Source organism: Anoplopoma fimbria, chromosome 23 (genome assembly GCF_027596085.1).
Source record: "Anoplopoma fimbria isolate UVic2021 breed Golden Eagle Sablefish chromosome 23, Afim_UVic_2022, whole genome shotgun sequence".
In the NCBI taxonomy this organism is placed as follows: Eukaryota; Metazoa; Chordata; class Actinopteri; order Perciformes; family Anoplopomatidae; genus Anoplopoma; species Anoplopoma fimbria.
In genome coordinates this window covers 17,965,680-17,988,789 of record NC_072471.1, presented here as the reverse complement: position 1 = coordinate 17,988,789, position 23,110 = coordinate 17,965,680, and the positions used below count along the sequence as shown (strand labels likewise).

At 41.5% G+C, this 23,110-nt stretch overlaps 1 protein-coding gene across 1 annotated transcript; it reads left to right on the top strand.

Annotated features, from left to right (window-relative positions):
• Positions 1–2,287: 2,287 nt before the first annotated feature.
• aldh1l2 (aldehyde dehydrogenase 1 family, member L2) lies at positions 2,288–22,885 on the top strand. Its single transcript, XM_054624269.1, has 23 exons — positions 2,288–2,467; positions 4,257–4,401; positions 5,677–5,911; positions 9,306–9,471; positions 9,665–9,766; positions 10,628–10,717; positions 11,625–11,759; positions 11,913–12,038; positions 12,146–12,237; positions 13,368–13,515; positions 13,656–13,775; positions 13,877–14,004; positions 14,949–15,099; positions 15,213–15,283; positions 15,371–15,476; positions 15,610–15,697; positions 16,827–16,920; positions 17,010–17,109; positions 17,862–17,960; positions 18,395–18,560; positions 19,458–19,563; positions 19,655–19,854; positions 21,074–22,885. The coding sequence occupies exons 1-23, from the start codon at positions 2,420–2,422 to the stop codon at positions 21,127–21,129; spliced, it is 2,772 nt and encodes a 923-aa protein (XP_054480244.1). The 5' UTR covers positions 2,288–2,419; the 3' UTR covers positions 21,130–22,885.
• The last annotated feature ends 225 nt before the right edge of the window (positions 22,886–23,110 follow it).

Here is a 23,110-nt window from a genome sequence, read left to right as displayed (position 1 = left end):
GAATCAGGGGCGTGTTCAAAAATAATAGCAGTGTGGAGTTCAATTAGTGAGGTCATTCATTCTGTGAAAAAACAGGTGTCAAACAGGTGGCCCTTATTTAAGGACAAAGGCAGCAAATGTTGTACATTCTGGTTATAGTGCATTTCTCTCTGAAAATCTGAGTAAAATGGGTCGTTCCAGACATTGTTCAGAAGAACAGCGTACTTTGATTAAAAAGTTGATTGGAGAGGGGAAAACATATAAAGAAGTGCAGAAAATGATCTCAAATGCTTTAAAATGGCAAACAAAACCAGAAAGACGTGGAAGAGAATGGAAAACTACCATTCAAATGGATTGAAGAATAGCCAAAATGGCAAAGACTCAGCCAATGATCAGCTCCAGGGAGATCAAAGAAGGTCTAAAGTTACCTGTGAGTACTGTAACAATTAGAAGACGCCTATGTGAAGCCAAGCTATGAAATAAATTTGCCAAAGAACACATTGACTGGCCTAAAGAGAAATGGCGCAACATTTTGTGGACTGATGAAAGCAAGATTGTTCTTTTTGGGTCTAGGGGCCGCAGAGAGTTTGTCAGACGACCCCCAAACACTGAATTCAAGCCACAGTACACTGTGAAGACAGTGAAGCATGGTGGCGCAAGCATCATGATATGGGGACGTTTCTCATACTATGGTGTCGGGCCTATTTATTGCATACCAGGGATCATGGATCAGTTTGAATACATCAAAATACTTGAAGAGGTCATGTTGCCTTATGCCGAAGAGGAAATGCCATTGAAATGGGTGTTACAACAAGACAACGACCCCAAACACACCAGTAAGTGAGCAGCATCTTGGTTCCAGACCAACAAGATTAACGTTATGGAGTGGCCAGCCAAATCCCCGGACCTTAATCCTATAGAAAACTTGTGGGGTGACATCAAAAAAAGCTGTTTCTGAAGCAAAACCAAGAAATGCAGAGGAATTGTGGAATGTAGTCCAATCGTCCTCCAGAAGTTGGTCGACTCCATGCAGCACAGATGTGAAGCTGTTCTCAGAAACTGGTTGTACAACAAAATATTATTTCAGTGATTCACAGGAAAGCTAAATCTTCAAGCATTTTTCAGTTTATACAGTAAATGTTTGAGTTTGTAAAGACAAATGCAGACACTGCTATTTTTTTTGAACAGCCTAATATTCCTTTTTCTTCACTTTCTGTAAAGTAATAACAAACTTGAGAATTTTTTCTTCATGTTTTGATTTGGAATAGAATGTGCAGTGTTCCCAATGCATTTGCGTGTATGGGAATAAAAGCTATTATAAGGATTTTGGGCTTTACTGCTATTATTTTGAACACAACTGTATGCTGCCCTACAGGCTAGAAAAGGTTGTGTGTGCTTTTGCACCAACGCATGCAGCTGGTGCCCTTTTCTATTTTTCACCCCTTAACTTTGTGCATATTGAGTGTGATTAATGGTTCATATATAACATCTTACCCACAAGGCTTTTTTTTTGCACTGGCCATCAAACAGCTACTTAAAGGTTGCAGGTTATTGTTACACCATTTATTAGACAACAGAGTCAGCAGAGAAATGCAAACCTGGAATAATATACGCGTTAAGTTATGCATGAGTTTAGAACACAAAAATAAAGATTTTATTTTTATAGATTTTTCAGGTTTAATACGTTTTTTAAAAATGTCTAGCCTATTTCAAGAATGATTTAACCACATATTAAGTTAATTTGGCTTATTATATTAATAATTAATATAATTATTATATATATTATTATTAATATAATTATTATATATATATATATATTATATATATATATATATATTATTATTATTTAAAAAAAAAATATTATTATTAAAAAAAAAAAAAAAAAAAAAAAAAAAAAAGCAAATTTCCCCGCTGCGGGACTAATAAAGGATTATCTTATCTTATCTTATCTTATCTTATTATAATTATAATAATAATATATTAATAATAAGCCAACAATATAAACAAATAACCAACACTTCAGTCAATTTGTTTGCGTTTTGGCAATATAATTTATTATTACCTTTAAAATGCAATTTGCCCACCACTCAGTCAGCACGGCCTTGAGAATGCCTCTGAATTCCCACGCGTGACCGCGCGGTCAAAGCGGTGATACGCGAGCAAGCGCTGCGTGACCGCGCACGCAAATTACCAAAGCAGCACGTCCCATGAGTCTGCTGCTGTCGCTGTCGAGTATAAGGCTGCTGCGAGCCGCACCAATGCCACTCCTCTGACTCACACAGTCACACATAGAGGCAGGTGTGTGTGTGTGTGTGTGTGTGTGTGTGTGTGCACATACCTCAGCAAGCAGGTCGGACATATCCTGCAGCATTTGGATTACATTTTTATATCTTTTTTTTAATATATATATATATAAATATATATATAAAACAACGCCATTATGTTGTGGACGGCGAGTCAAGTCTTTAGGAAATTCTCCACCACGTCCGTGAGTAACGTTGCTTTTGCTGCACAACAGAATACATGGAGCCTTTGATGGATACACCAACAATAATAATAATAATAATAATATATAAATAATACTGATAAATAGTGAACGCATGCCAGGTCGGCGGTGACATTGGGAGGATTGAACCGGGCTCGAACTCGGTTCCAGTTTGCCACGTTACCGTAGCTACTGTACTGAGATGTGGAGGAGTTGCATCAGCATGTACACACTGTCTGTACACCGTCAGCTGCTCAGTGCCGGGACAACCTGCCCATTCATTCAGTCACTACAGGGGCAGTGTAATGTCCGTGGCTTTTGAATGCATCACGAAGCACATGCACAATGCAATGGCTCGATCAGCTTGACACATAGCAGGACCATGAAGACGGGCATGGGAAACCTGAAACGTCCCTGTCCTCAAGCCATGCGCCGCTTCGGTCCAATGGGCGGGGCTCTCTGTGCTCTCTGTCAGCCAATAGCCTTCCTCTGAGCTGGCTGTGACCAAAGAATTGATGGTTATTCGGCCAGGGGTAGACTGGGCCAAATCCCCCCCCCCCCCTTTTTTTCCAGGTCATGCTTTTTACAATCCAAACAATAAATTTATAATTAGGTGGAAAAAAATGTCCAACTATATTGGTAATTGATTAGTTATCAATAGTTAAGAATATGAAACGTGTGGATTGGCAGTTTATTTTTTTGTAAATTACATAAGAACTTAATAAGTTTGGTTTTTGGACAGTTTGGTCAGATCAGCAAGAAATCTGAAGATGATGAGATAACAAATCTTTGACAGGGAGCTTGAATTACAAACTCAGGTGTTGATAGGCAAAGTCCCGCCCTTTTCAGTAGATCAACATGGAACCTTATTCTGCAAAAAAGAATGGGCCAGAAAGTTGCAGTTTGTTGTAAAACCCTTAAAGTATGAGGGGTGGCTGTGGTGTAGTGGAGAGCAAGGTAGTTCTCCAATCAGAGGGTCGGTGGTTCGATACCCGGCTTCGGCAGTCGATGTGTCCTTGGGCAAGACACTTAACCCCAAGTTGCTCCCGAAGCGGTGTGGACTGGATGTGAATGAATGTTAGTTAGAGTCTGATGGTGGCACCTTGCATGGTAGCCCAGTCATCAGTGTGAATGGGTGATTGTAAGTCGCTTTGGATAAAAGCGTCTGCTAAATGACTGTAATGTAATGTAATGTGTACACACACCTTTCGCTTTCCCAGCTAATAAAAAAGAGTAATTTGAACATTGCTAAGTTACATAGCTAGCTAGCGTTGGTGGCGTATTCTGTGTGAGACGAGAGATGTAGTTCACTGAGCTTAATGTGGCTACGACAAACTGTGACTTTCTTGACTTGCAGAATTATCTTCTACATTGACAAACATTAGATATGTGGTTCATGGCACAATTTAAACAAGTTTAAATAATGATTTGTCTCTTGCCATTGAATACCCTTTATATATATATATATATATATATATATATATATATAAAAATGTAATAAGGTCCCATAGGCAACACCGGGGTCTGGTGGGACTTTCTTCTAATAGGATATATGATTTATTCTTTAAAAGTATTGTCTATTGCAAGTTCCCGAATTTTACGGTAGTGTCCCTTTAAGAGTCTTTTGGGCCCCTCTGGCCCCCCTGGTGCTAAAGGCACTCTCCTGCAGTTGCCTGCTGTCGAGGCTGCCTGGTTTTCCATCGCCAGTTCCACGATATCTACGGAACTCACAAGTTCAGATTTACACTGGCTAAAGCTGAAACTAATGCGTCTGTGTTTGCTTTCCTTTCAGAATTACTACCAGAATAAGCTTAAGCTCGCCATAATTGGCCAGAGCTTATTCGGCCAGGAGGTGTACAGCAACCTGAGGAAGCAGGGTCACAAGGTGGTGGGCGTGTTCACGGTCCCCGACAAGGACGGCAAGGCCGACCCCCTGGGTGAGTTACCTCCCATCTCCCTGATTTGAGTGAGAATGCGACTGTCCTCCAGGTTCTTCATCGGGTCGCTGTTATTGCTGAAGGGTTTAGGCGGTTTCACCTGATCGCTGGAGTGTTTACTCCTCCAGCTCGGTTTGGTTGGTGTCATTCCACCTCTTGTTGCACTAATTCATTTAGATAAACTGTGGTGCTTTCTAGTGGATTTTCAAACCTGAAGCAACTGCAGGAAACGTCATGCAAAACAAAACAGGTTTCATGAGTAGAAAGGGCATAAATGGTGGCGTCTCCTAGCTAACAGTCTGGACTCAGCCATCTCTGTAAGTCCTGCTTTAGTCCATCACGTCTTTACTTCCCCTGCACAGACAATATCAGCAACCCTGTCCATTGCAGGGGCGACTTGCAAGTTTACAATGCCTTAGACCTTGTCACGACTGGTAAACCCACAGGGTAGTACGGGACCCGAAAGCACGACCTAGAGAGCAGGACTAGGTGCAGTAAAGAAGTCTTTACTTGACAAAGTCTAGAAAGTCTCTTTTTTTGGGGGGGAGGGTCAGTAGGGGGAGATAACATTGACTATTATCACCTCATTAAGTTGATATTAGTAATGTGTTACATTATACAATAACACTTATAACTTGATCCGGGTCCTCTAAGGGGGATCTCAGGCCCTGTGCTGTGGCTGAGGTAGATGCGTGTTGATTTTGCAGTGCTCCTGGACAAAGACAGGCCTTTATCCCGCGTTAGCTGCGGCATAGTGGCTCCATTGTCTGTATGTGTGTGTGGAGAGAGGCCCCCTGTGGCTCCCTGGGATGCAGCTCTGAGGTGAATCGTCTACGATCTGGGCCGCGTATGATGCAATCTTTCCAGGACGCAGCATCACCGGCAGCAATCAGCTGCCTCTTGAGCCCTGCCTGTCATCCTCCGTTACTCTCCAATATTCTTCTATTTCTGGTTTCAAACATATTCCTGCCTCCTCAACAACAAGTGGAGGGAGATCAATACTCTCTATTCAAAATGCACATTTAGCATTTATTCAAAATTCTTGCAAAGTAGGCAGTGAGTGTCTACAGTACGCTTAGGGATGTTCATTATTTCGCACTGGCTCCACATTTGGCAGAACCGGAGGTAGCCTGCAAGGCTCTCGCTCAATACTGGACCAATTTAAAAAATGGTTGTCTCCATTAGATATTTAGACACAAAAACTTGAAAAAGGTCCCTTTAGGAGTCCAACCAAGAACCCCAAACGGTATCAGTAACTTCCCTCTTCTCTTTCAGCGGCGGCAGCGGAGAAGGACGGGACGCCGGTTTTCAAGTTCCCGCGCTGGCGGATCAAGGGGAAGCCCATCCCGGAGGTGGTGGAAGCCTACAAGGCGGTGGGCGCCGAGCTCAACGTCATGCCCTTCTGCTCCCAGTTCATCCCCATGAACGTCATCGATGACCCCAAGCACGGCTCCATCATCTACCACCCCTCCATCCTGCCCCTGCACCGAGGAGCCTCAGCCATCAACTGGTGAGGAAGAGGGGAGGGAGGGAGGTGAGGGGTTAGGCAGTAGTTGGGGATGTTATCCTCAGATCAGACCTTGTTGAACATCCTCTCTCAGGTTAAAGGGTTTCACCGCCGTGACTTAGCTCTTTGGTCATTGCCCGCACGGATTCACAGCAGTAAAGGAATGACAACAGTGACAGCCACATTCCTCACCGTAACAGATAACGCGTCACGCTCAAACAAGATGGGGAGATTATCAGTGCAGCAGCCATAAATGAGCAAGAAAGAAAACAGCCAACTCTTGCCGAGTGTGAACAGATGGTGGCAGCTGGCCAGAAGAATCAATAGCCTTGATGTACTTAACTTTAAGTGACCACGGTCACTCCAACCAAAGGACCTATAAGCGATGGGTTTGTGCGGCGTTGTAGGAGTGCCAATTAACTGGCCCATTTTGACTGACACTCATTTGATTAATTAAACCAATTTAGTAATGGCCCATTGATCGCAAGTTACATGATTCGCCATTGCGGTGTGACATTTTATTTCTCCAAAAGTTGATACAGCTTTTTTTTGGCATCGCCACAGCGCAAACTAACATTAAGATGAATGGGAGAAATGGCGTTTTTCACTGAGAAATCAATCTGATCATCACCTGATAGGTGGGGCGCAACTGATGTTTGGCACAATGTGGTCACTTCAAAGAGATGTAAAGAAGTGTCTATCCTATTAAAATAAATAAATTAATTGGAGTGTATGCAATTTTTGTAAATTAATATTTAAGGGAAAAAATTTAGTCAGATCGAAAGGTGTGAGGTTAGAGAGTGATTGACCGAATGCCACAGAGGTGTTTTATTTAATAAAATAATATTATATGAAAGAAAATAAAATGTAATTCTGAGTTTAAAACTCAAGCTAGTCCAGGCGTTAATGTTCCACCTAGGGAAAAACGAAAAGGATCAGCTGTGCTCACAGATCTTTCTCAGCCTCTCCCACCTGCAGCAGGTTAACATGCCCGGGCCGGTTATTGTATCCTGAAAGATGACAAATCTTTGTTTGTGTCTCTCCCACAAGCCAGACACCTGTAACCACTACTGATTGCCTTTAATAGAACATTACTATGCCGTGCTAAAGCAGGTAAAACATATACCTACAATAGGAAGCCTATATATTACAATGTATTGTTTTTTTTTAAATATTTGTCATACATGAATATAAAACTGCCACTATGTATCACATAGAGGTAGTTGTCATAGAAAACTACCCAAAAATAACCATACCAAATATTTGCTCTTTATAACTGCCATACAGTACTGGCATGTACAATACATCAATCAAACAAACCTTATTTATATAACGCATTCCATACAGGTTCATAGAAGTTAATGCTGATTCATACTACTGCAATACGTGCAATGTCACAACAGGAGATGAATTCACACAAAAACTTAAAACATAGAGGTATCGGATTTAAATGTGTATGAAAGAGAAAAACAATTAAAGGCCAAAATAGCCATAAAACATTACAAGCATAAGACGCCTTCATTTTTGGGAACGTTAGCTAAAAGTGCATAGTTCACAGGCCATAAGAACCCTCTGTGTTCCAGGTCAGAGAGGAGTCAGAGGGGGGTTTGCTGCTATCTGTATGTGTAGCAGGAGGTTTAAACCAGTTTGGCTTCACCCTAACCTCCTAGCAAACTGGTTTTCTTATCTCTCCCTCTTGCTAGTCAGTCTGTTCTCCACCCTTACTATCACTCTGCTCCTGTTATCACTCTGGGTAAATAAATAGTGTCCGCTAGTTTTCCATTTATGCCCCTTATACCACTGTTTGGCACTGATGACATTACTAACCGCTGCTTTAAAAGCTGTTTAGGTCAGAAGGAATAGTCTGACATGTTGGAAAATGTAAAAAAAAAATCTATACCAGAGTGAGGTGAGGAGATTGATACCCCTCTCATGTCTGTCCATTATGAATGAAGCTAAAGCCAGGGGGCTAATAGTGCGGGTGACAGCTAGCTTAGCTCTGTCCGAAGTTGAAAAAAAACAACAGTTTGCCAACTATTAGTAACTACCTGTAATTTCTTTTACATTTCAATTTTTGTACGGATTAGAAAATTGAGATAACAACTTGTTAATAAATTAGCTTTAAATGTGCTGGTAGGTGGGTCGGTTTTTATTTTATTTGTTTTGGACAGAGAAAGGCCCTGCTTACAGTCTTTATGCTAAGCTAGGCTAATCATCCAATATCTTAAATTGACAGACATGAGAGTAATGTTGATCTAATCATAACTCTTGGCAAGAAAGTGAGTGAACGTGCACCAAACTAGTCCTTAAAGTTTAAAATGTTAATTAAGCTCAAGACTGTCAGCCTCCCAAAGACCAACTACATCTCATTGAACATTAGAGAATTATAGTATAGAGTAGTCACAGTTAAAAAACGGGCACTCAAAAGTACATTCAGCTGTATGTTTAGTTTTGTTAGCTGTTAGCTCGGTAAGCCAAACGCCCAGCCGGACTCTGTTAACTGCCCAGCAGCTGCTAACAGCTAACTGGGTCTTCTCCTTCCAACATAGGAAGACGCTCTCCGTTGTATACAGCGCTTGGTTCCGTGTTTGCTAAGCGATAGTTCAATAGCAGTCCAAACTGAAGCTGTTGTGATCACTTGAGTGGTGAGGAGTCAGCAGTCAGTGACGGTATGAAAAACAGTAATAAAATTTGTCTTGCAAAAAGTGTGAATTACTGCAACCATGAGCACAAAAAACATGAGGCTGATGGGTTCAGCAATATGCAAGATTAGCCTTGAACAGACGCAGAGATACACACAAACGTATACACATGACCCAATACATGATCTCCTAGGGGAAATAATGAGTCTGCATTTCATATTTCAAATAGTAAAAGCTGAATCGTGTTGTTGTTATGTTTAATTCATGGCTCCATTCATCCATTTTCTCAACTAAATCCTTTTACAGACATGACGGGCGTGGAACTTATCCCAACATGCATTGGGTGAGAGGCAGGTGCACCCTGGACGGGTCACTTGTCTGTTACAGGGCTAACGCCATTTGTAGGCTCTGGAAAAACCTAATATAAAAGTAACTTGAGACTCACTAATCACAATTTAATTACAGCAGAGATATCTCAAATTCATATTTTGACTTACAGCTATCTATATTGTGAGTCCAGTTAAATTAATATATTCTAAAATCACTTGCCCTGAGGCTTAAGAAAATGTTTCAATATATTACATTTCCAAGTGAGAACCAACAATAGAGGGCTTGTTTGTTTCACAGTCCTATTAACAGTCTGATTCCCTGGGTCTCATTTAGCTTTTTATCTTTTCTTTATCTGATTCTTCTCCATTTGGACTGTTGTGGCACCGCTTCAAGGTTGGGTTATTCTTGTCTCTGTGTGTCACCAGGACCCTGATCCACGGCGATAAGAAAGCTGGATTCACAGTGTTCTGGGCCGACGACGGACTGGACACCGGACCCATCCTGCTGCAGAGGGAGTGTGCTGTGGAGCCCAACGACACCGTGGACACAATCTACAACCGCTTCCTCTTCCCAGAGGGCATCAAGGCTATGGTAAACACCTGGAATTTCATATCTTCAGATGAACTACTCCCTTTGATTACATAAGGAGTGAAATCAAGAATCTATTATCAGCAAACATTTATATAGAACCCTTTTTTTTCAACTTGAGTAATCCCTCAACAACATATTAAAACGACGCACGGCGCAGACTGAGGTGTCACCCGCTCACTGTTTCCTGGTGCAGGTGGAGTCGGTGCAGCTCATTGCTGACGGGAAGGCCCCTCGGATTCCCCAGACAGAGGAAGGAGCGAGCTACGAAGGCATTCAGAAGAAGTCCAACTCCAAGGTGAGAAGTCTCACTCCAGACAGCAGCCCCCAGTTTTGAGATATTTAAGTATACCGTTTTCATCCATTCAGTCTGGAGCACCAGCCGGGCAAAAGGGAACCGTCCGAGAGGAAATCAAATGACGTACACCAAAACCTCTATGAAAAAAAATTATTCACGACTTTACCATTGTTGGCCGGTAAAAAGAAGCTTCTGAATGCGTTAGTGAAATGTGGGGATGTTTTTTTTAAAAAGCTGGTTCTGTTTCAGATATGGTTCCACCAGGATTCATTGAGTTAAGATGCTCACCAATCCATGGTCGAGCTTTTTTATATCTCCACACACCTGAAGTGCATCTGGTGTAGACTGTCAGGAAGAAAGATAAAAGGGACACTGTAGCGGGGGTGGAACTTGCTCTCTTATTTTACTTTTTTCCCTTTATTTAGGATAACATTACAGCAGCAGTTCACACAGTGATTCATTTTTTCCCCTTCTTTTTACAATACAGTTATAGAACACAAAGACAGAACAAGGGGTGTTTTTTATTTGAGATTTTAAAAAAATGAATGTAATAAACATATTTAAAAGAACATTGAATGAATATTTAAATTAATTAATAATTAATATTTAAATACTTATTTTATTATTTAAATAATTTTAATATAATGTAAAGACAGAGGCGGGGCTGATCTTAGCTGCTCTCTGATTTGCCACTTGGAGCCATGTTTGAAGGCAGTGAGTCTACATGTGCTATTCTTAGTGCAGCATCGGTTTTCCGAGTGGCGACCAGCTGCTGGGCTTCCCTCTCATTCTCAGAAATGTTGGTGACCCCGGTCTGGAAATGAATCCGCCCCCTCAGCATGTCTGTCTCTGTCCCCGCAGGTCAACCTGGCCCAACCGGCCGAAGCCATCCACAACTGGATCCGTGGCCATGACAAAGTCCCCGGTGCCTGGACCGTCGTCGATGGTCAGGTGGGTTTTCCTGGAAAATACAAGCAAAAATAATTCACACATACACACTGGGTTTGCAGGGCTGAAGTAGATCCTGGTATTTTTGGAATGAGGCGGTTATTCAGTAACTAACCAACGTGGTGTCAAGTCCTGGAGGAGTTGAAATGTGGGCTCACACATGATGTGCTTTCAAAGAGTGGTGACATTAAACCAGGCATTTAGGCAGCTTTTCTTTTTTAACTTGTCAATAATAAAATGTAACTTACTTTTCATAGCATTAACATTTGACATTAACTTTTTATTTTATAAAATTGTTTTTATTAAACTTTAATAAAAAGAATAGAATAATAGAAGAAATATGAAATGAATAAAAAAAGAGAAAAAAATGTGTATGACATAAAAACAGTAATTATAGTTAAATGAAGGAAGGGGAGGAGCCTCTTGTCAACCATAGCAGTCACAATTACAAGACCAAGTTGCCTCTAGACATTCCAGCAGTACAGCACCAATGGTTTTACTAAAAAAGTACATTGGACAGCGGGTCCCTTTTCCATGCATGTCCCTCAGCCCAGAAATCCATCTTTGGGACTTTTCTGTGCCCATGAAGTCCACAAGACCCACATCTTCTAAGATAAGAAGGGTTTGCAAAGTTAAAAAACAACTTGTTTTGCTGTTAGACTTTGTATTAAGTACAAGTTAAACAAACGGGACACGACGTGTTTATTAGTGAGCTTTAGAGGTGGTGATAGTCGGATGTCGTTGCCTTTATGATGTAGCCGGGCTAACAGTCTTGCCCTTGTTTCCAGTCATTGTGCTAAGCTAACTGCTGCTAGGTTCATATTTAGTGTACAATAGATCTCCTTTAAACAATTGCGAGTTAATACAAGTTTATCTGACTGAAATCCTCCTCCGTTTGTTCTTTCCTCAGTCTGTGACCCTGTACGGCTCATCCATGCTGGGGGGGTCGGTACCCGCCGGTCAGCCCCTGGAGATTGAGGGGGCGTCCCAGCCCGGCCTGGTCACCAAGAACGGCCTGGTGCTGTATGGAAGCGATGGGAAAGCCGTGAGTGTCTCTGTTTTCTGTCCTACTACAAACAAACATGCGGGCAAACAAAAGTAGCGCTGGGGGTCAGTGCTCAGGCCTCTGTTGGCTGTGGATCGGATGCACTCCAGACACAGTGTTGTGTGTGTGATCCATTCTGTGTTTGGTCCCCAGCTCCTGGTGAAGAACCTGCAGTTTGAAGACGGGAAGATGATCCCTGCCTCTAAATACTTTTCCTCTGGGGAAAGCTCCAGCGTGGAGCTGACTGATGACGAAAAGAAGATGGCGGAGGAGATCAGGGCAAGTTACGGGTGGCGGACTGTGTTTAGCTGCCTCTGCTTCTTTTGAATATGTTTTTTTAGCTGACCCAGAGTGTGGCTGACCGAGAACGCTTTTGTTTATCACAGAACATCTGGAAGGGCATCCTCAGCAATGTCCCAGCCATTGAGGACAGCACAGACTTCTTCAAGTGCGGAGCCGCCTCCATGGATGTGGTCAGGTGAGGGAGGAGGCCGGTGCAGCGACGGGTCGGAAATCACTCACCTGTTATTTTAGACCAGAGTTAGAAACAGTGCTTTGTTTTGCACATACAAGCATGTTGCATCTTTTAGTCAAGTAAATCCCAAAACTATGGAAGCCCTGAGAGGCCAGTGCAAAATATTAATTCTGGTGATTTTAATCCGATCTAAATAATTTTCTCTGATGATTTAAGAACAGGTGGAAATACAATGTTCGCCAGGATAATCTTTTTAAGTTCCTTAAAAAAATTCACCTGTGAAAACTGGTGGAAAAAAAGTTTTCTCCATGCAATCTAAACACAAGGTACATATATTGTGCGATAGCAAGCACCTCTTGCGGCCAAAATTAGTATTACATCAAGACCCCTAATGGTCAAGATGGCAGCGGAGAGATCCCGAAAGCAGGGATTTATTAATTTCCTGCCTAACTTCAGTGGATCATAACATATCAGGTTAGCAATGGCCCCAATACAAAATGAGACCAAACATTTCAGTTTTTGAACCACAACAAAGGCCAAAATGTGGCCTTCAGCCGACCAGGTAAGGCTTGTTTTTAGCCTAGCAGATTGTCGGAAAAAGCTATGTAAACAGTTGTTGATCCCTTGCGGCCCCCACCTACTAGTTAAGAGGAGTGAGCAGTCAGCATTCAAAGACGCCATAAAATGTGAAATTAAATGTGAAATAAAATATATATTTTTTAATTAATTGTGAACCCCTGCAACCCAGAGAGATCCTTGAGCATACAGTCAGAAAATATTAGGATGATGGGTCAAGTAGTGTGTGAGATGAGCTGCGGACATACAGACAGATGCACACACGCACACGGGCACAACTGAACACATAATCCCCCAAGGTTTACGCCTAACGGAGATAAGAAGAATAAAATAGGGACATTTAAGGCAAATAATACAAAGTCAAAAGAAAATAAAGATCTAACCCTGTGCGTTATTATAAACCCTTTATGATCATAAAGAAAATAAGATAAGAGATAAGATAAGATAAGATAATCCTTTATTAGTCCCGCAGCGGGGAAATTTGCAATATACTGAGCAGGCACTGAAAAAGAGACTGTAAGCGCTGATCAAGCACTGTTTGCGTCTGTTGTGTGTAGGCTGGTGGAGGAGGTGAAGCAGAAGTGCGCCGGCGTCCAGCTGCAGAATGAGGACGTGTACATGGCTACCACCTTCCAGGACTTCATCCAGATGTTCGTCCGCAAGCTGAGAGGGGAGGACCAGGAGGAGGAGCTGGTCATTGACTATGTGAGTAACCCACTTGTATGTCTCAGTGAGCCCATACAGAGTGCCCTGATTTATATTTAAAGTAAGGTGAGATCCTTTCAAATAGCTAGGTGTTTGTGGTTGTTGGGATTGTTGCATCGTTACTCTTGTATTTCATCCAGGCAACGAAGGAAGTGAACAACATGACACTGAAGATGCCAAACCAGTGTTTCATCAACGGCAAGTTTGAGGATGCAGAAAATGGCAAGGTCTACGACACCATCAACCCTACGGACGGATCAGTGAGTCACTGTCATATTCCACACACACACACACACACACACACACACACAATGTTTAGTTCTTTTATTAATCATTGTTTGACCTCTGCGTTCTTCACCAGGTGATCTGCAAGGTGTCCTACGCCTCGGTGGGGGATGTGGACCGGGCGGTGGCGGCTGCCAAAGAGGCTTATTATAGCGGACCCTGGGGCAGGATGAACCCTAGAGACAAGGGGAGTCTGCTGTACAAGTGAGTAGCTCCACCTAGAGGTCTACGGTGGCATTGCACAAAGCACACACGTCTGCTCTGTAAATCACGTCCCGTGTTCTGCTTTGTGAAAAAAGGGTTTCTTATATTTTTATTTCATTATGGTGTCCACTAGTTTTTGGCTACGTACACGGAGACCTCATTAACATACAGCCGAATGTTGCATGAAAAGCAGTAAGGTCATTGTTCTATCTGTGCTTTATAAGATTTTATGGTCATCAAATGCTTCAGTACTGTTAGGGTAGTGATTCTAATGGTTGTATCACTTTTTTTTCCCTTCAACTTTTTCATAGATTTTCAATATAACACATTATTGTGCACAAAAACATCTACAATGTTATGTCAGAAACGGACAGAAGGAAAGCAGAGGTCTCTTTCAGGGGGTTTCAAATCATTATGATCTTAGTGTTCTTGATTGAAGTAAACAAGATAAATAAGGTCAAGTACAGATATTAGAAAAGAATATAAAGATGTACACAGTATATTCAAAATATATATAATAATAACAATAATAACCTCTTAGAGTTAACTTGATCTTTTCTAGGTGAAGAGACTGCATGAGATCTTTAATCCACTGAATATGTGATGATGGTGATCCTTCTTTTCCACTACAGCTGAGTTAGGTGTATAAACTACTTAAGTATTTAAAAGCTAGGAGAGTTAGCCTGTTGTTTGGATAAACGGTATTCTGGAATATCTCTGTAAAAGTCCCAAAAACAAAAGTACTTTGCCTTATGTTTTTAATATAAAAAATGTTTTTGAGACTAAACTTTAAGTCTGCCAAGAGAATCAGTGCACCATAAAATACATTTACAGCTAGAGGAACATAGAATTACATGCATACATCGGGCACACTGACACTGGGGTACCAAGTCCTCGTCTCTCACGCTCCGTCCCCTCTGTCCTCCTCCCCTCCCCCCCCCCAGGCTAGCAGACCTGATGGAGGAACACCAGGAGGAGCTGGCCACCATCGAATCAATCGACTCTGGAGCTGTGTACACGCTGGCCCTCAAGACACACGTAGGCATGTCCATCCAGACCTTCCGATACTTCGCCGGCTGGTGCGACAAGATCCAGGTGGGTTTAACCTTTGGGCATGCGCACACACACACACACACACACACACACACACACACACATGCCGCAGTCTTAACGGCACTGATTGTGACAACGCGGTTTCTCCGTTGCAGGGCAAGACGATCCCCATCAACCAGGCCAGGCCCAATCGCAATCTGACCTTCACCAAGAGAGAGCCTCTGGGGTAAAAGCTCTGGGGTTTAACTAAAGCTTCCTACAACGCTGTCGTTGTTTGTGTGTTTTAACTCAGTGTGTCTTTTCCTTGCCTCAGTGTGTGCGCCATCATCATCCCGTGGAACTATCCTCTCATGATGCTGGCGTGGAAGAGCGCCGCCTGCCTCGCGGCGGGGAACACGCTCGTTCTCAAACCTGCACAGGTGAGTGTTCAGCTTTAACTAACACATTAGTGCTTAAATAACTGAATATGCACCTGGTTAGAGATCAATGTGCTGACAAAGGTTGACTGGGCCTGGTGGGTGTCTCATACATTACATCTCACAATATTTACAGGTCACTCCGTTGACGGCGCTGAAGTTTGCCGAGCTGTCAGTGAGAGCTGGGTTTCCGAAAGGAGTCATAAACATTTTGCCAGGCTCAGGTGACACAAAAACGGGTCCACGCTGTGTGTTTTCTGTTCTTACCACTTGTGATTGTTGTCCTTGAGGTCATTCGGTGAATTAGAAATCATGAGTGCAAATAGAATCTGACCGATCATATTCAGTGGTACGATATCGTCCGCTTGTTAAAGGGCCAGTGTGCAGGATTTAGCAGGATCCACTGGCAGAAATGGAATATAATATGAATAACTATGTTTACTTGATTGTATAATCACCTGAAACTGAAAATCTTTTAGTTTTCATTAGCTTAGAATCAGCCCTTCATATCTACAAAAGGGGCGGGTCTTCTTCACAGAGTCCGCCATGTTGCACCGCCGTGTTTTCTATGGTAGCCCGCTAGATGACGCAAAATCCTACAAACTTCAATACAAAGGAGAACCCCTGGTAACAGGTTATATGTCCAGAAATTGCTAGCAATTCAGTCAACGAGTGATATTCGCTTCTCAGTCTGTCTAATTTGAATTGTTTCTAGAGGCTTGATAAGATACAACTTTGCAGTTTAATTTTTACAAGAACCAAAGTAATTTGGGCTGGCAGATTTGAACTTTCTTTGTCTGGTGTGCTGCTGGACCCAAGAGGTTGGGAACCGTTGCGCACGGAACATCTATATGTACCGCATGTCCTGAAACTTGTACAGCTCTGGAATGGAACGTTTTCCAAATATCATAAAAATGCACGTTAAGGTAAAACTCCGGTGATATTATTTATTTTTTCTTAATAATCAAAAAGTTCCACAACTCAATCCCAGATACTGGCCCTGCTGCCTCACTATAGCAGTTAGTGGATAAATCCGCCACTGGAAATAGTCCCTGACAAATGCACTATTTCCTCCTGTTTGAGTAACGTTTGATGAAAACTACAGGGACAAGCTGTTTGAGGAAATAACCGAGCACTTTATAGAAAAATGAAACTATACATTGGCAGGTCCCTTTTGAAGATTTACATATTTAAAAAGAACCAATAAGCTAAAGTCTGAGCGCTAAAGACATGGGGAGGGAAGTCAGACAGTATTGAGAGACGGACCAACGCATGGTTGGTTTTAGTCCTATTATGGTATTCGTTGAAAGTAGGAATAATCCAAACTAACACCTAACCCGTTCCGTCCTCCAGGTGGTATGGTGGGACAGCGTCTGTCCGACCACCCAGACATCCGAAAGCTGGGCTTCACTGGCTCCACCCCCATCGGCAAACAGATCATGAAGAGGTATCAGCTGACAAACTCATTGATCAATCGACTTAACTGTCAGGTGAAACTTCATGTCCCTTTCTGAACTGTGTGGCTTCCTGTTGCAGCTGCGCTCTCAGCAACCTGAAGAAGGTTTCTCTGGAGCTGGGGGGGAAGTCGCCTCTCATCATCTTCAGTGACTGCGACATGGACAAGGCTGTTCGCATGGTGAGAGAGGGCGAGGGAGGGGCCTGTTGATTGTTCTGCTGGGGGATTATATTATTATTTTAATTGGTAGAAAGTTCACCTCAAACTTGGTATTATTAATTAGCATGTTTTGGTGGTAGGGTCTTAAATGTGAGGATTTGCTGTTTGAGAGGATTTAAGTTCAAGTAACAAAGATTATAATGGTCATTTTTTACATTGATAGTCAATTCATTGAAGGAATACAATAACAACAAAATAACACATAAATCAATAGCTTGTGAATATTTTCATGCCTGAAAATATTCACAAGCTATAGCCGTACACCATGTCTGCCCAGAGTGATAATCACAAGCTTGCTCATAATCAAATAATTTCCTATAAGAGATAAAATTAAATAATCCTTTATCAGAGAGGGTCAATTAGCAGGATTACAGAAGCAGAGTGGATGGTGCAAACAGAAAAATAAACAAATAAGAGACATAAGTAGAAAAACAAGATCAAAACAAGTATAATCCAAAAAGTAATTACACAGAAAAAGTAAAATAATTAATAGAAAAACTTTAAGAACAACAACTAATATATAATATAAACGGACTGAGGTGTGTATATATTTAAGCATGATCATTCTTTAAAAAATAACAATGACCCCTTCATTTGGTGCATTTTAATACTTACAGAAAGCGCCAGTGAGCTTGATAATGCACAAGAGAATAAAGTGCACCACCTTCTCATCGTCTGTGTTTTTGTGTCTGTGTGTCTTTGCTGCTCCACAGGGCATGAGCTCCGTGTATTTCAACAAGGGGGAGAACTGCATCGCTGCAGGACGTCTGTTTGTGGAGGAGTCCATTCACGACGAGTTCATCAGCAGAGTGGTGCGTGAGCCAAAACACTGACACAGCCCTCCCCGAGGAGAATAAGGGTGCAGGAACGAATCCTTAAACGCAGATCTGAGTCAGCATTTTTCTTGCACTTACTCGCCTTGAAGTCATTGGGTTTATTTCGTTTTTGGTTGGATGACTGAAAAACGGTATTTGGTTAACACAAGCTCAAGTGATTTGAACGTTTTGGTCAACGCTGTAAAATATGTCAGTTAATATCCCGATCGTAAATTTAGAAGTTTTTTCAAGGGATTTTTGTTGCAATGGCAAACTTCAGCGTTGGCCTTAAATTATAGCACATTAAAAGGTTACTTCCATTCAGTAGGAGTAATGACTTACACACCATAAATCAGTTTGATAGTGTCAGTTTTAGCGGAAGAATCAAAGGAACATCCTCATTAATCTCTCCATCCTTTCCAACCTCTAAGGTGGAAGAGCTCAAGAAGATGAAGATTGGAGACCCCCTGGACCGCTCCACGGACCACGGCCCGCAGAACCACAAAGCCCACCTCGACAAGCTGCTGGAGTACTGCGAGGTGGGACTGAAGGAGGGAGCGACGCTGGTGTACGGAGGGAAGCAGGTGGACCGGCCAGGTAGAATGCACACCGAGTCACGCTGAGTTCAACAACACCATGTCTGCAGCTAATGGGACTCATTTTCAGTCCAGTCAGGTCCCATTTACACACAGGACACAGGGGTGGTGTTTAGGAGTGGCGGGTTCAGCTGTATTAACTGTGGGGTGTCTGCATTTAAAGACCAATTATCTTTTACATTTTACCGGCATTATAGACAGCTTTTATCTGGCGTATCTGCTTTTCACCGGTTGAGTTTACCTGTTCTCTCATTCTACCTTTCTTTAAATATTTTTAGTTTAAATAAAAAAAATTGACTCAGATAAGGGCGCAACTAATGATTGGATTTACTACAGAATAGAGTCATCTAGTCAAAATACAAAAAATACAGAATTACTACCACACTGCCAGGTTTTGTTCAAATGTTGATTTCCTAGTGTTTGGTTTCAGCATTTATAAAAACAAGCTAGCACAAAATTAGCTTGGGTAGGAATGTAACATTTTGAAAAATAAAATGAAAAAATTATAATTATTCATATATTAATAATCTGTTTTATTTTTGTGATTTTAGCTCCAGGCCAAGTTCTTGTAAGCTTAACCAGTGAATTGTTTTTTCCCCGCTGTTCAAGGACCTAGCTTACCGTTCTTCTAGTTAGGGGAATGTGTTTTTCACAAATAAAACGACCATAAAACTCTTTCACTCTCCCCAAACGATACAGTGTATCTTTATGAAGGAGAGTTTGGATTATTAACAGTAGTAATAGCTACACGCTAATATTTAAATGGACATTATCCGCTCAAATATTACGATAGTAAAAATGCTCAGTGGAAAGGGGGAAGTTGGCTAAGCTTCCTCTGTAGAAGCTTTAGCATCATTGTTAGCGTTAGCTAATTACTGATATGGTAATTTCCCTTCAGGTTTTTTCATGGAGCCAACAGTGTTCACTAATGTGGAGGATCACATGTTCATCGCTAAAGAGGAGTCCTTCGGCCCCGTTATGGTGGTGTCCAAATTCAAAGATGGGTGAGTCATCAAAAAAACGTGTTGTGCTGGAATTGCTGTCGTGCGTTTCGAGTCGCTAACCGGTAATCTTTGTACCTCCTGCGAACCACAGCGACGTGGAGGGCGTGCTGCAGAGAGCCAACGACACTGAGTACGGCCTGGCCTCGGGTGTGTTCACCCGCGACATTAACAAGGCCATGTACGTGAGCGAGCGGCTGGACGCCGGAACAGTGTTCGTCAACACCTACAACAAGACCGACGTGGCTTCACCTTTTGGGGGCTTCAAACAGTCAGGCTTCGGCAAAGACCTCGGTGAGTAGAGACACGAATGTCATGCTATGGACTGTACTTTTGGCAAAAGATTAGAAAAGTTGTGTTATTTCTTTGTGTTTTTATGTTTTTACTTGAGTTGATTGTTTGTGTCATTGATATATTGATTGAGATAAAGGGCGGGTTGCTAATTTTACACATGAAGGCCAGGGCACTAGTTAAAATTACAGCTCAACCTATGGAGGCAGTTGTTAGGTATTTTGGTAGTACCATATTTTAATTGAAATATGGTAGCCCCTTTCCACCAATCTGATGAGAAAAAGGGCCTGTGGATCTTTATAATGACTGAGTATCTCAACATAATGACTAAGTATCACACTATAATAAAAACACTTTCTCAAATTATTGACTTGGTAACTCAATATAATGATGACTTGGCATCTGACAATGATGATCGAGTATCTCAACATAATGACTTAGTATCTCAACATAATGACTTAGTATCTCAACATAATGACTTAGTATCTCAACATAATGACTTAGTATCTCAACATAATGATTTAATGTCTCAACATAATGACTCAGCGTCTCAACATAATTATTTAGTATCGTACCATAATAAGAAACTCAATATAAGGACTTAGTATATCAATATAAGGACTTAGTATATCAATGTAAGGACTCAGTATATCAATATAATGACTTGGTATATCAATATAAGGACTTAGTATATCAATATAATGACTTAGTATATCAATATAATGACTTGGTATCGCTACATAATGACTTGGTAATGCTACATAATGAGAGCATTTCAAATTAACGGGAAGAATGTTTTGAGTTACCAAGTCATTGTTTTGAATTACTAAAGGATTTTTTTGAGATAATAAGCTGTTATTTTAAGATACCTAGTCAATATTTAGAGACATTTTCTCATTAAAATGACTTCCATTTAGTGGAAATGGGCTTCCATATTTTTCAACAAGCACATAAGCAATTTGGAATGGATTTGATCACAGCTTAGACCAGTGGTTCCTCCGAAAGGAGATACAAGAGAAAAAGGTTTATAAAGCAAAAATATTTCTGCTACTATAAATTCTGCTCACCATTTCTGGCTTTTTGAAATAGTGGATTCTTAAACCTCTCTGGGGCTTTTTCAAATCAATCAAATACAATTTGACAAAATAAAATCCCTGTTGTCCCTGAAGTTTTCACATCTCAAGCCAATGATCATTTTTTTTGTTGTTGGTGTGGTCCACAGGAGAGGATGCTCTCATGGAATACCTCAAGACCAAAGCAGTGACTGTGGAGTACTGAGGCACAGACTCTCCCAACAAACTCTGACCCACATCTAAACAGGAGCGGACTCGTCTGTCTGCTTCAGTCAGACATCCAGCTTCATTCAGCATTACTTCTGGACTGTGTGTGTGTGTGTGTGTGTGTGTGTGTGTGTGTGCGTGTGCGTGTGTGTGTGCGAATGTGTACAGTATCAATGAGAGGAGAGCCACAGTTTGGACGTCATGGACAATAGACACGTGTGGATAACGTCCGCCTGTGTATCTACAGTTAAAACCCTGAGCTGGACGCCTGATGGGAGCCGAGCTGGCTCTGACTATTATCAAGGTTTCGGTTCTATAAGAGTGTGTTTTACGTTAAAACACCATTTTCAACCTGAAACCTGTTTTCCCGTCATTATAAATGATGTAAATCAGTTCCGTTAAAAAACAACTGAAATCATGCCTTTCTAATTCACTTGAAATACTACCTTCATCAAGTACTTAGTTTATAGAGATAACTCATCTGCACATGAATGTGAATGTTGAAGTTTGTGTTCAGGTGTCTTTGGGTTGAGTTTTGAAGTAGCCAGTGCCCTGCGACACAAGACTAAACAGTCAAGCTTGATTGGCTAGAAAACTAAATATAAGTACGTAAAGCTGTTGGCGGTCAAGATTGATAATTGGCATGATGGGAAATCAGGATTCAGTAATAAAAGCCAGAGTTACATTTGGATCGTTAATCCACCTAAAAACAGTTTGTGAAGATAATCTTAACTCAAGGTCCACTTACCAGGTTTTTTCCCCTAAAGGTTTCCAACCGCGGGACAGGTGTTTCGACACCGTGTGTTTGTTGTATGGCTGTGGTTTTGTGCCCTGAACCTAACTATACATAGTTATTTTAAGCCCAACCATCATGTTTTGCCAAAACCTAAACGTAACTTTCGTTTTTTAACAAAATGTCTCCCCGTAAAGAAAAAGTTGTTCTGAGTGACACGAAAAATACCAACAATTCATGTCCCTGTACACGAGAACCCATAGATTGCATTTCTTGATGATATCCCAAACTGCCGTGAGACTACGTTCATATTTTTCAACAACGGATCATTGTTCAATGCAGTCAAAAGCTTGGGAAAAAGCCAGTAAGTCGACATTGAGGCAAAGAGTATCTTAAAGGTACAGTGTGTAAGATTTAGTTGCATATAGTGGTGAGGTTGCAGACTGCAACATACTGAAAACCGGCCACTGACTCCTCCCTTTCCGATTGTGTCGAGAACTACGGTGGCCTTCAGGTAACGTTAAAACGTGAAAGTCTCTCTCTAGAGCCAGTGTTTGGTTTGTCCGTTCTAGGCTACTGTAGAAACATGGAGGTGCAACATGGCGGACTCCATGAAGAGGAAGCTCCCTATGTACTGTATATGTGGAGGGCTCATTCTAAGCTAACAAAAACACAATTCTTAGTTTCAGGTGATTGCACACTAATGACATCATAGTTATGAATATTATATTCCATATCTGCTAATAGGTCCCCCTAAATCCTACACACTGGCCCTTTAACACTAGGTTAGAAACCAGTGTTTCACTGCCCCCTCTGGTTGAAAGCTTCAAGTCGGTGTCCCTGTAACCACCCCCAAAGTGATGTCACAACGTACTCACACACCCTGGAGCACACCTCCACATCACTGCATCAATGTGAGAAGTTAAACCTTCGGAGATCATCAACGACAAGATTTTCAGCGGATGTTACTGTCTACTATTATTTTGTTGGACTATTATTTTCAAGGTAAAGAATGAACTTTCACACTAAAACAAACTGGCAGCAGTGAAAGAAGGGATTGTTGATACTGTTTTATTCGTATTGATTAAAGTCTTAATGAGGACAGCCAAATGCAAGTTGGTAAAGAACCATACTTTTAGAATGATTTCTTTCTCGTAAGGAAGATTTTACTTAAGTATATAAATCATGATTTATAGTATTAAAACTTGGTTACAACAGGTAATCCAATAGTTAACATTTAGACACT

Bases quoted from the DNA above. Each gene is read 5' to 3' on its own strand.
- aldh1l2 (XM_054624269.1), top strand. From the start codon at position 2,420: ATGTTGTGGACGGCGAGTCAAGTCTTTAGGAAATTCTCCACCACGTCC. The intron at 10,718-11,624 runs GTGGGTTTTCCT...TTCTTTCCTCAG, and splicing joins GGACCGTCGTCGATGGTCAG to TCTGTGACCCTGTACGGCTC. The intron at 12,039-12,145 runs GCAAGTTACGGG...TGTTTATCACAG, and splicing joins AGATGGCGGAGGAGATCAGG to AACATCTGGAAGGGCATCCT.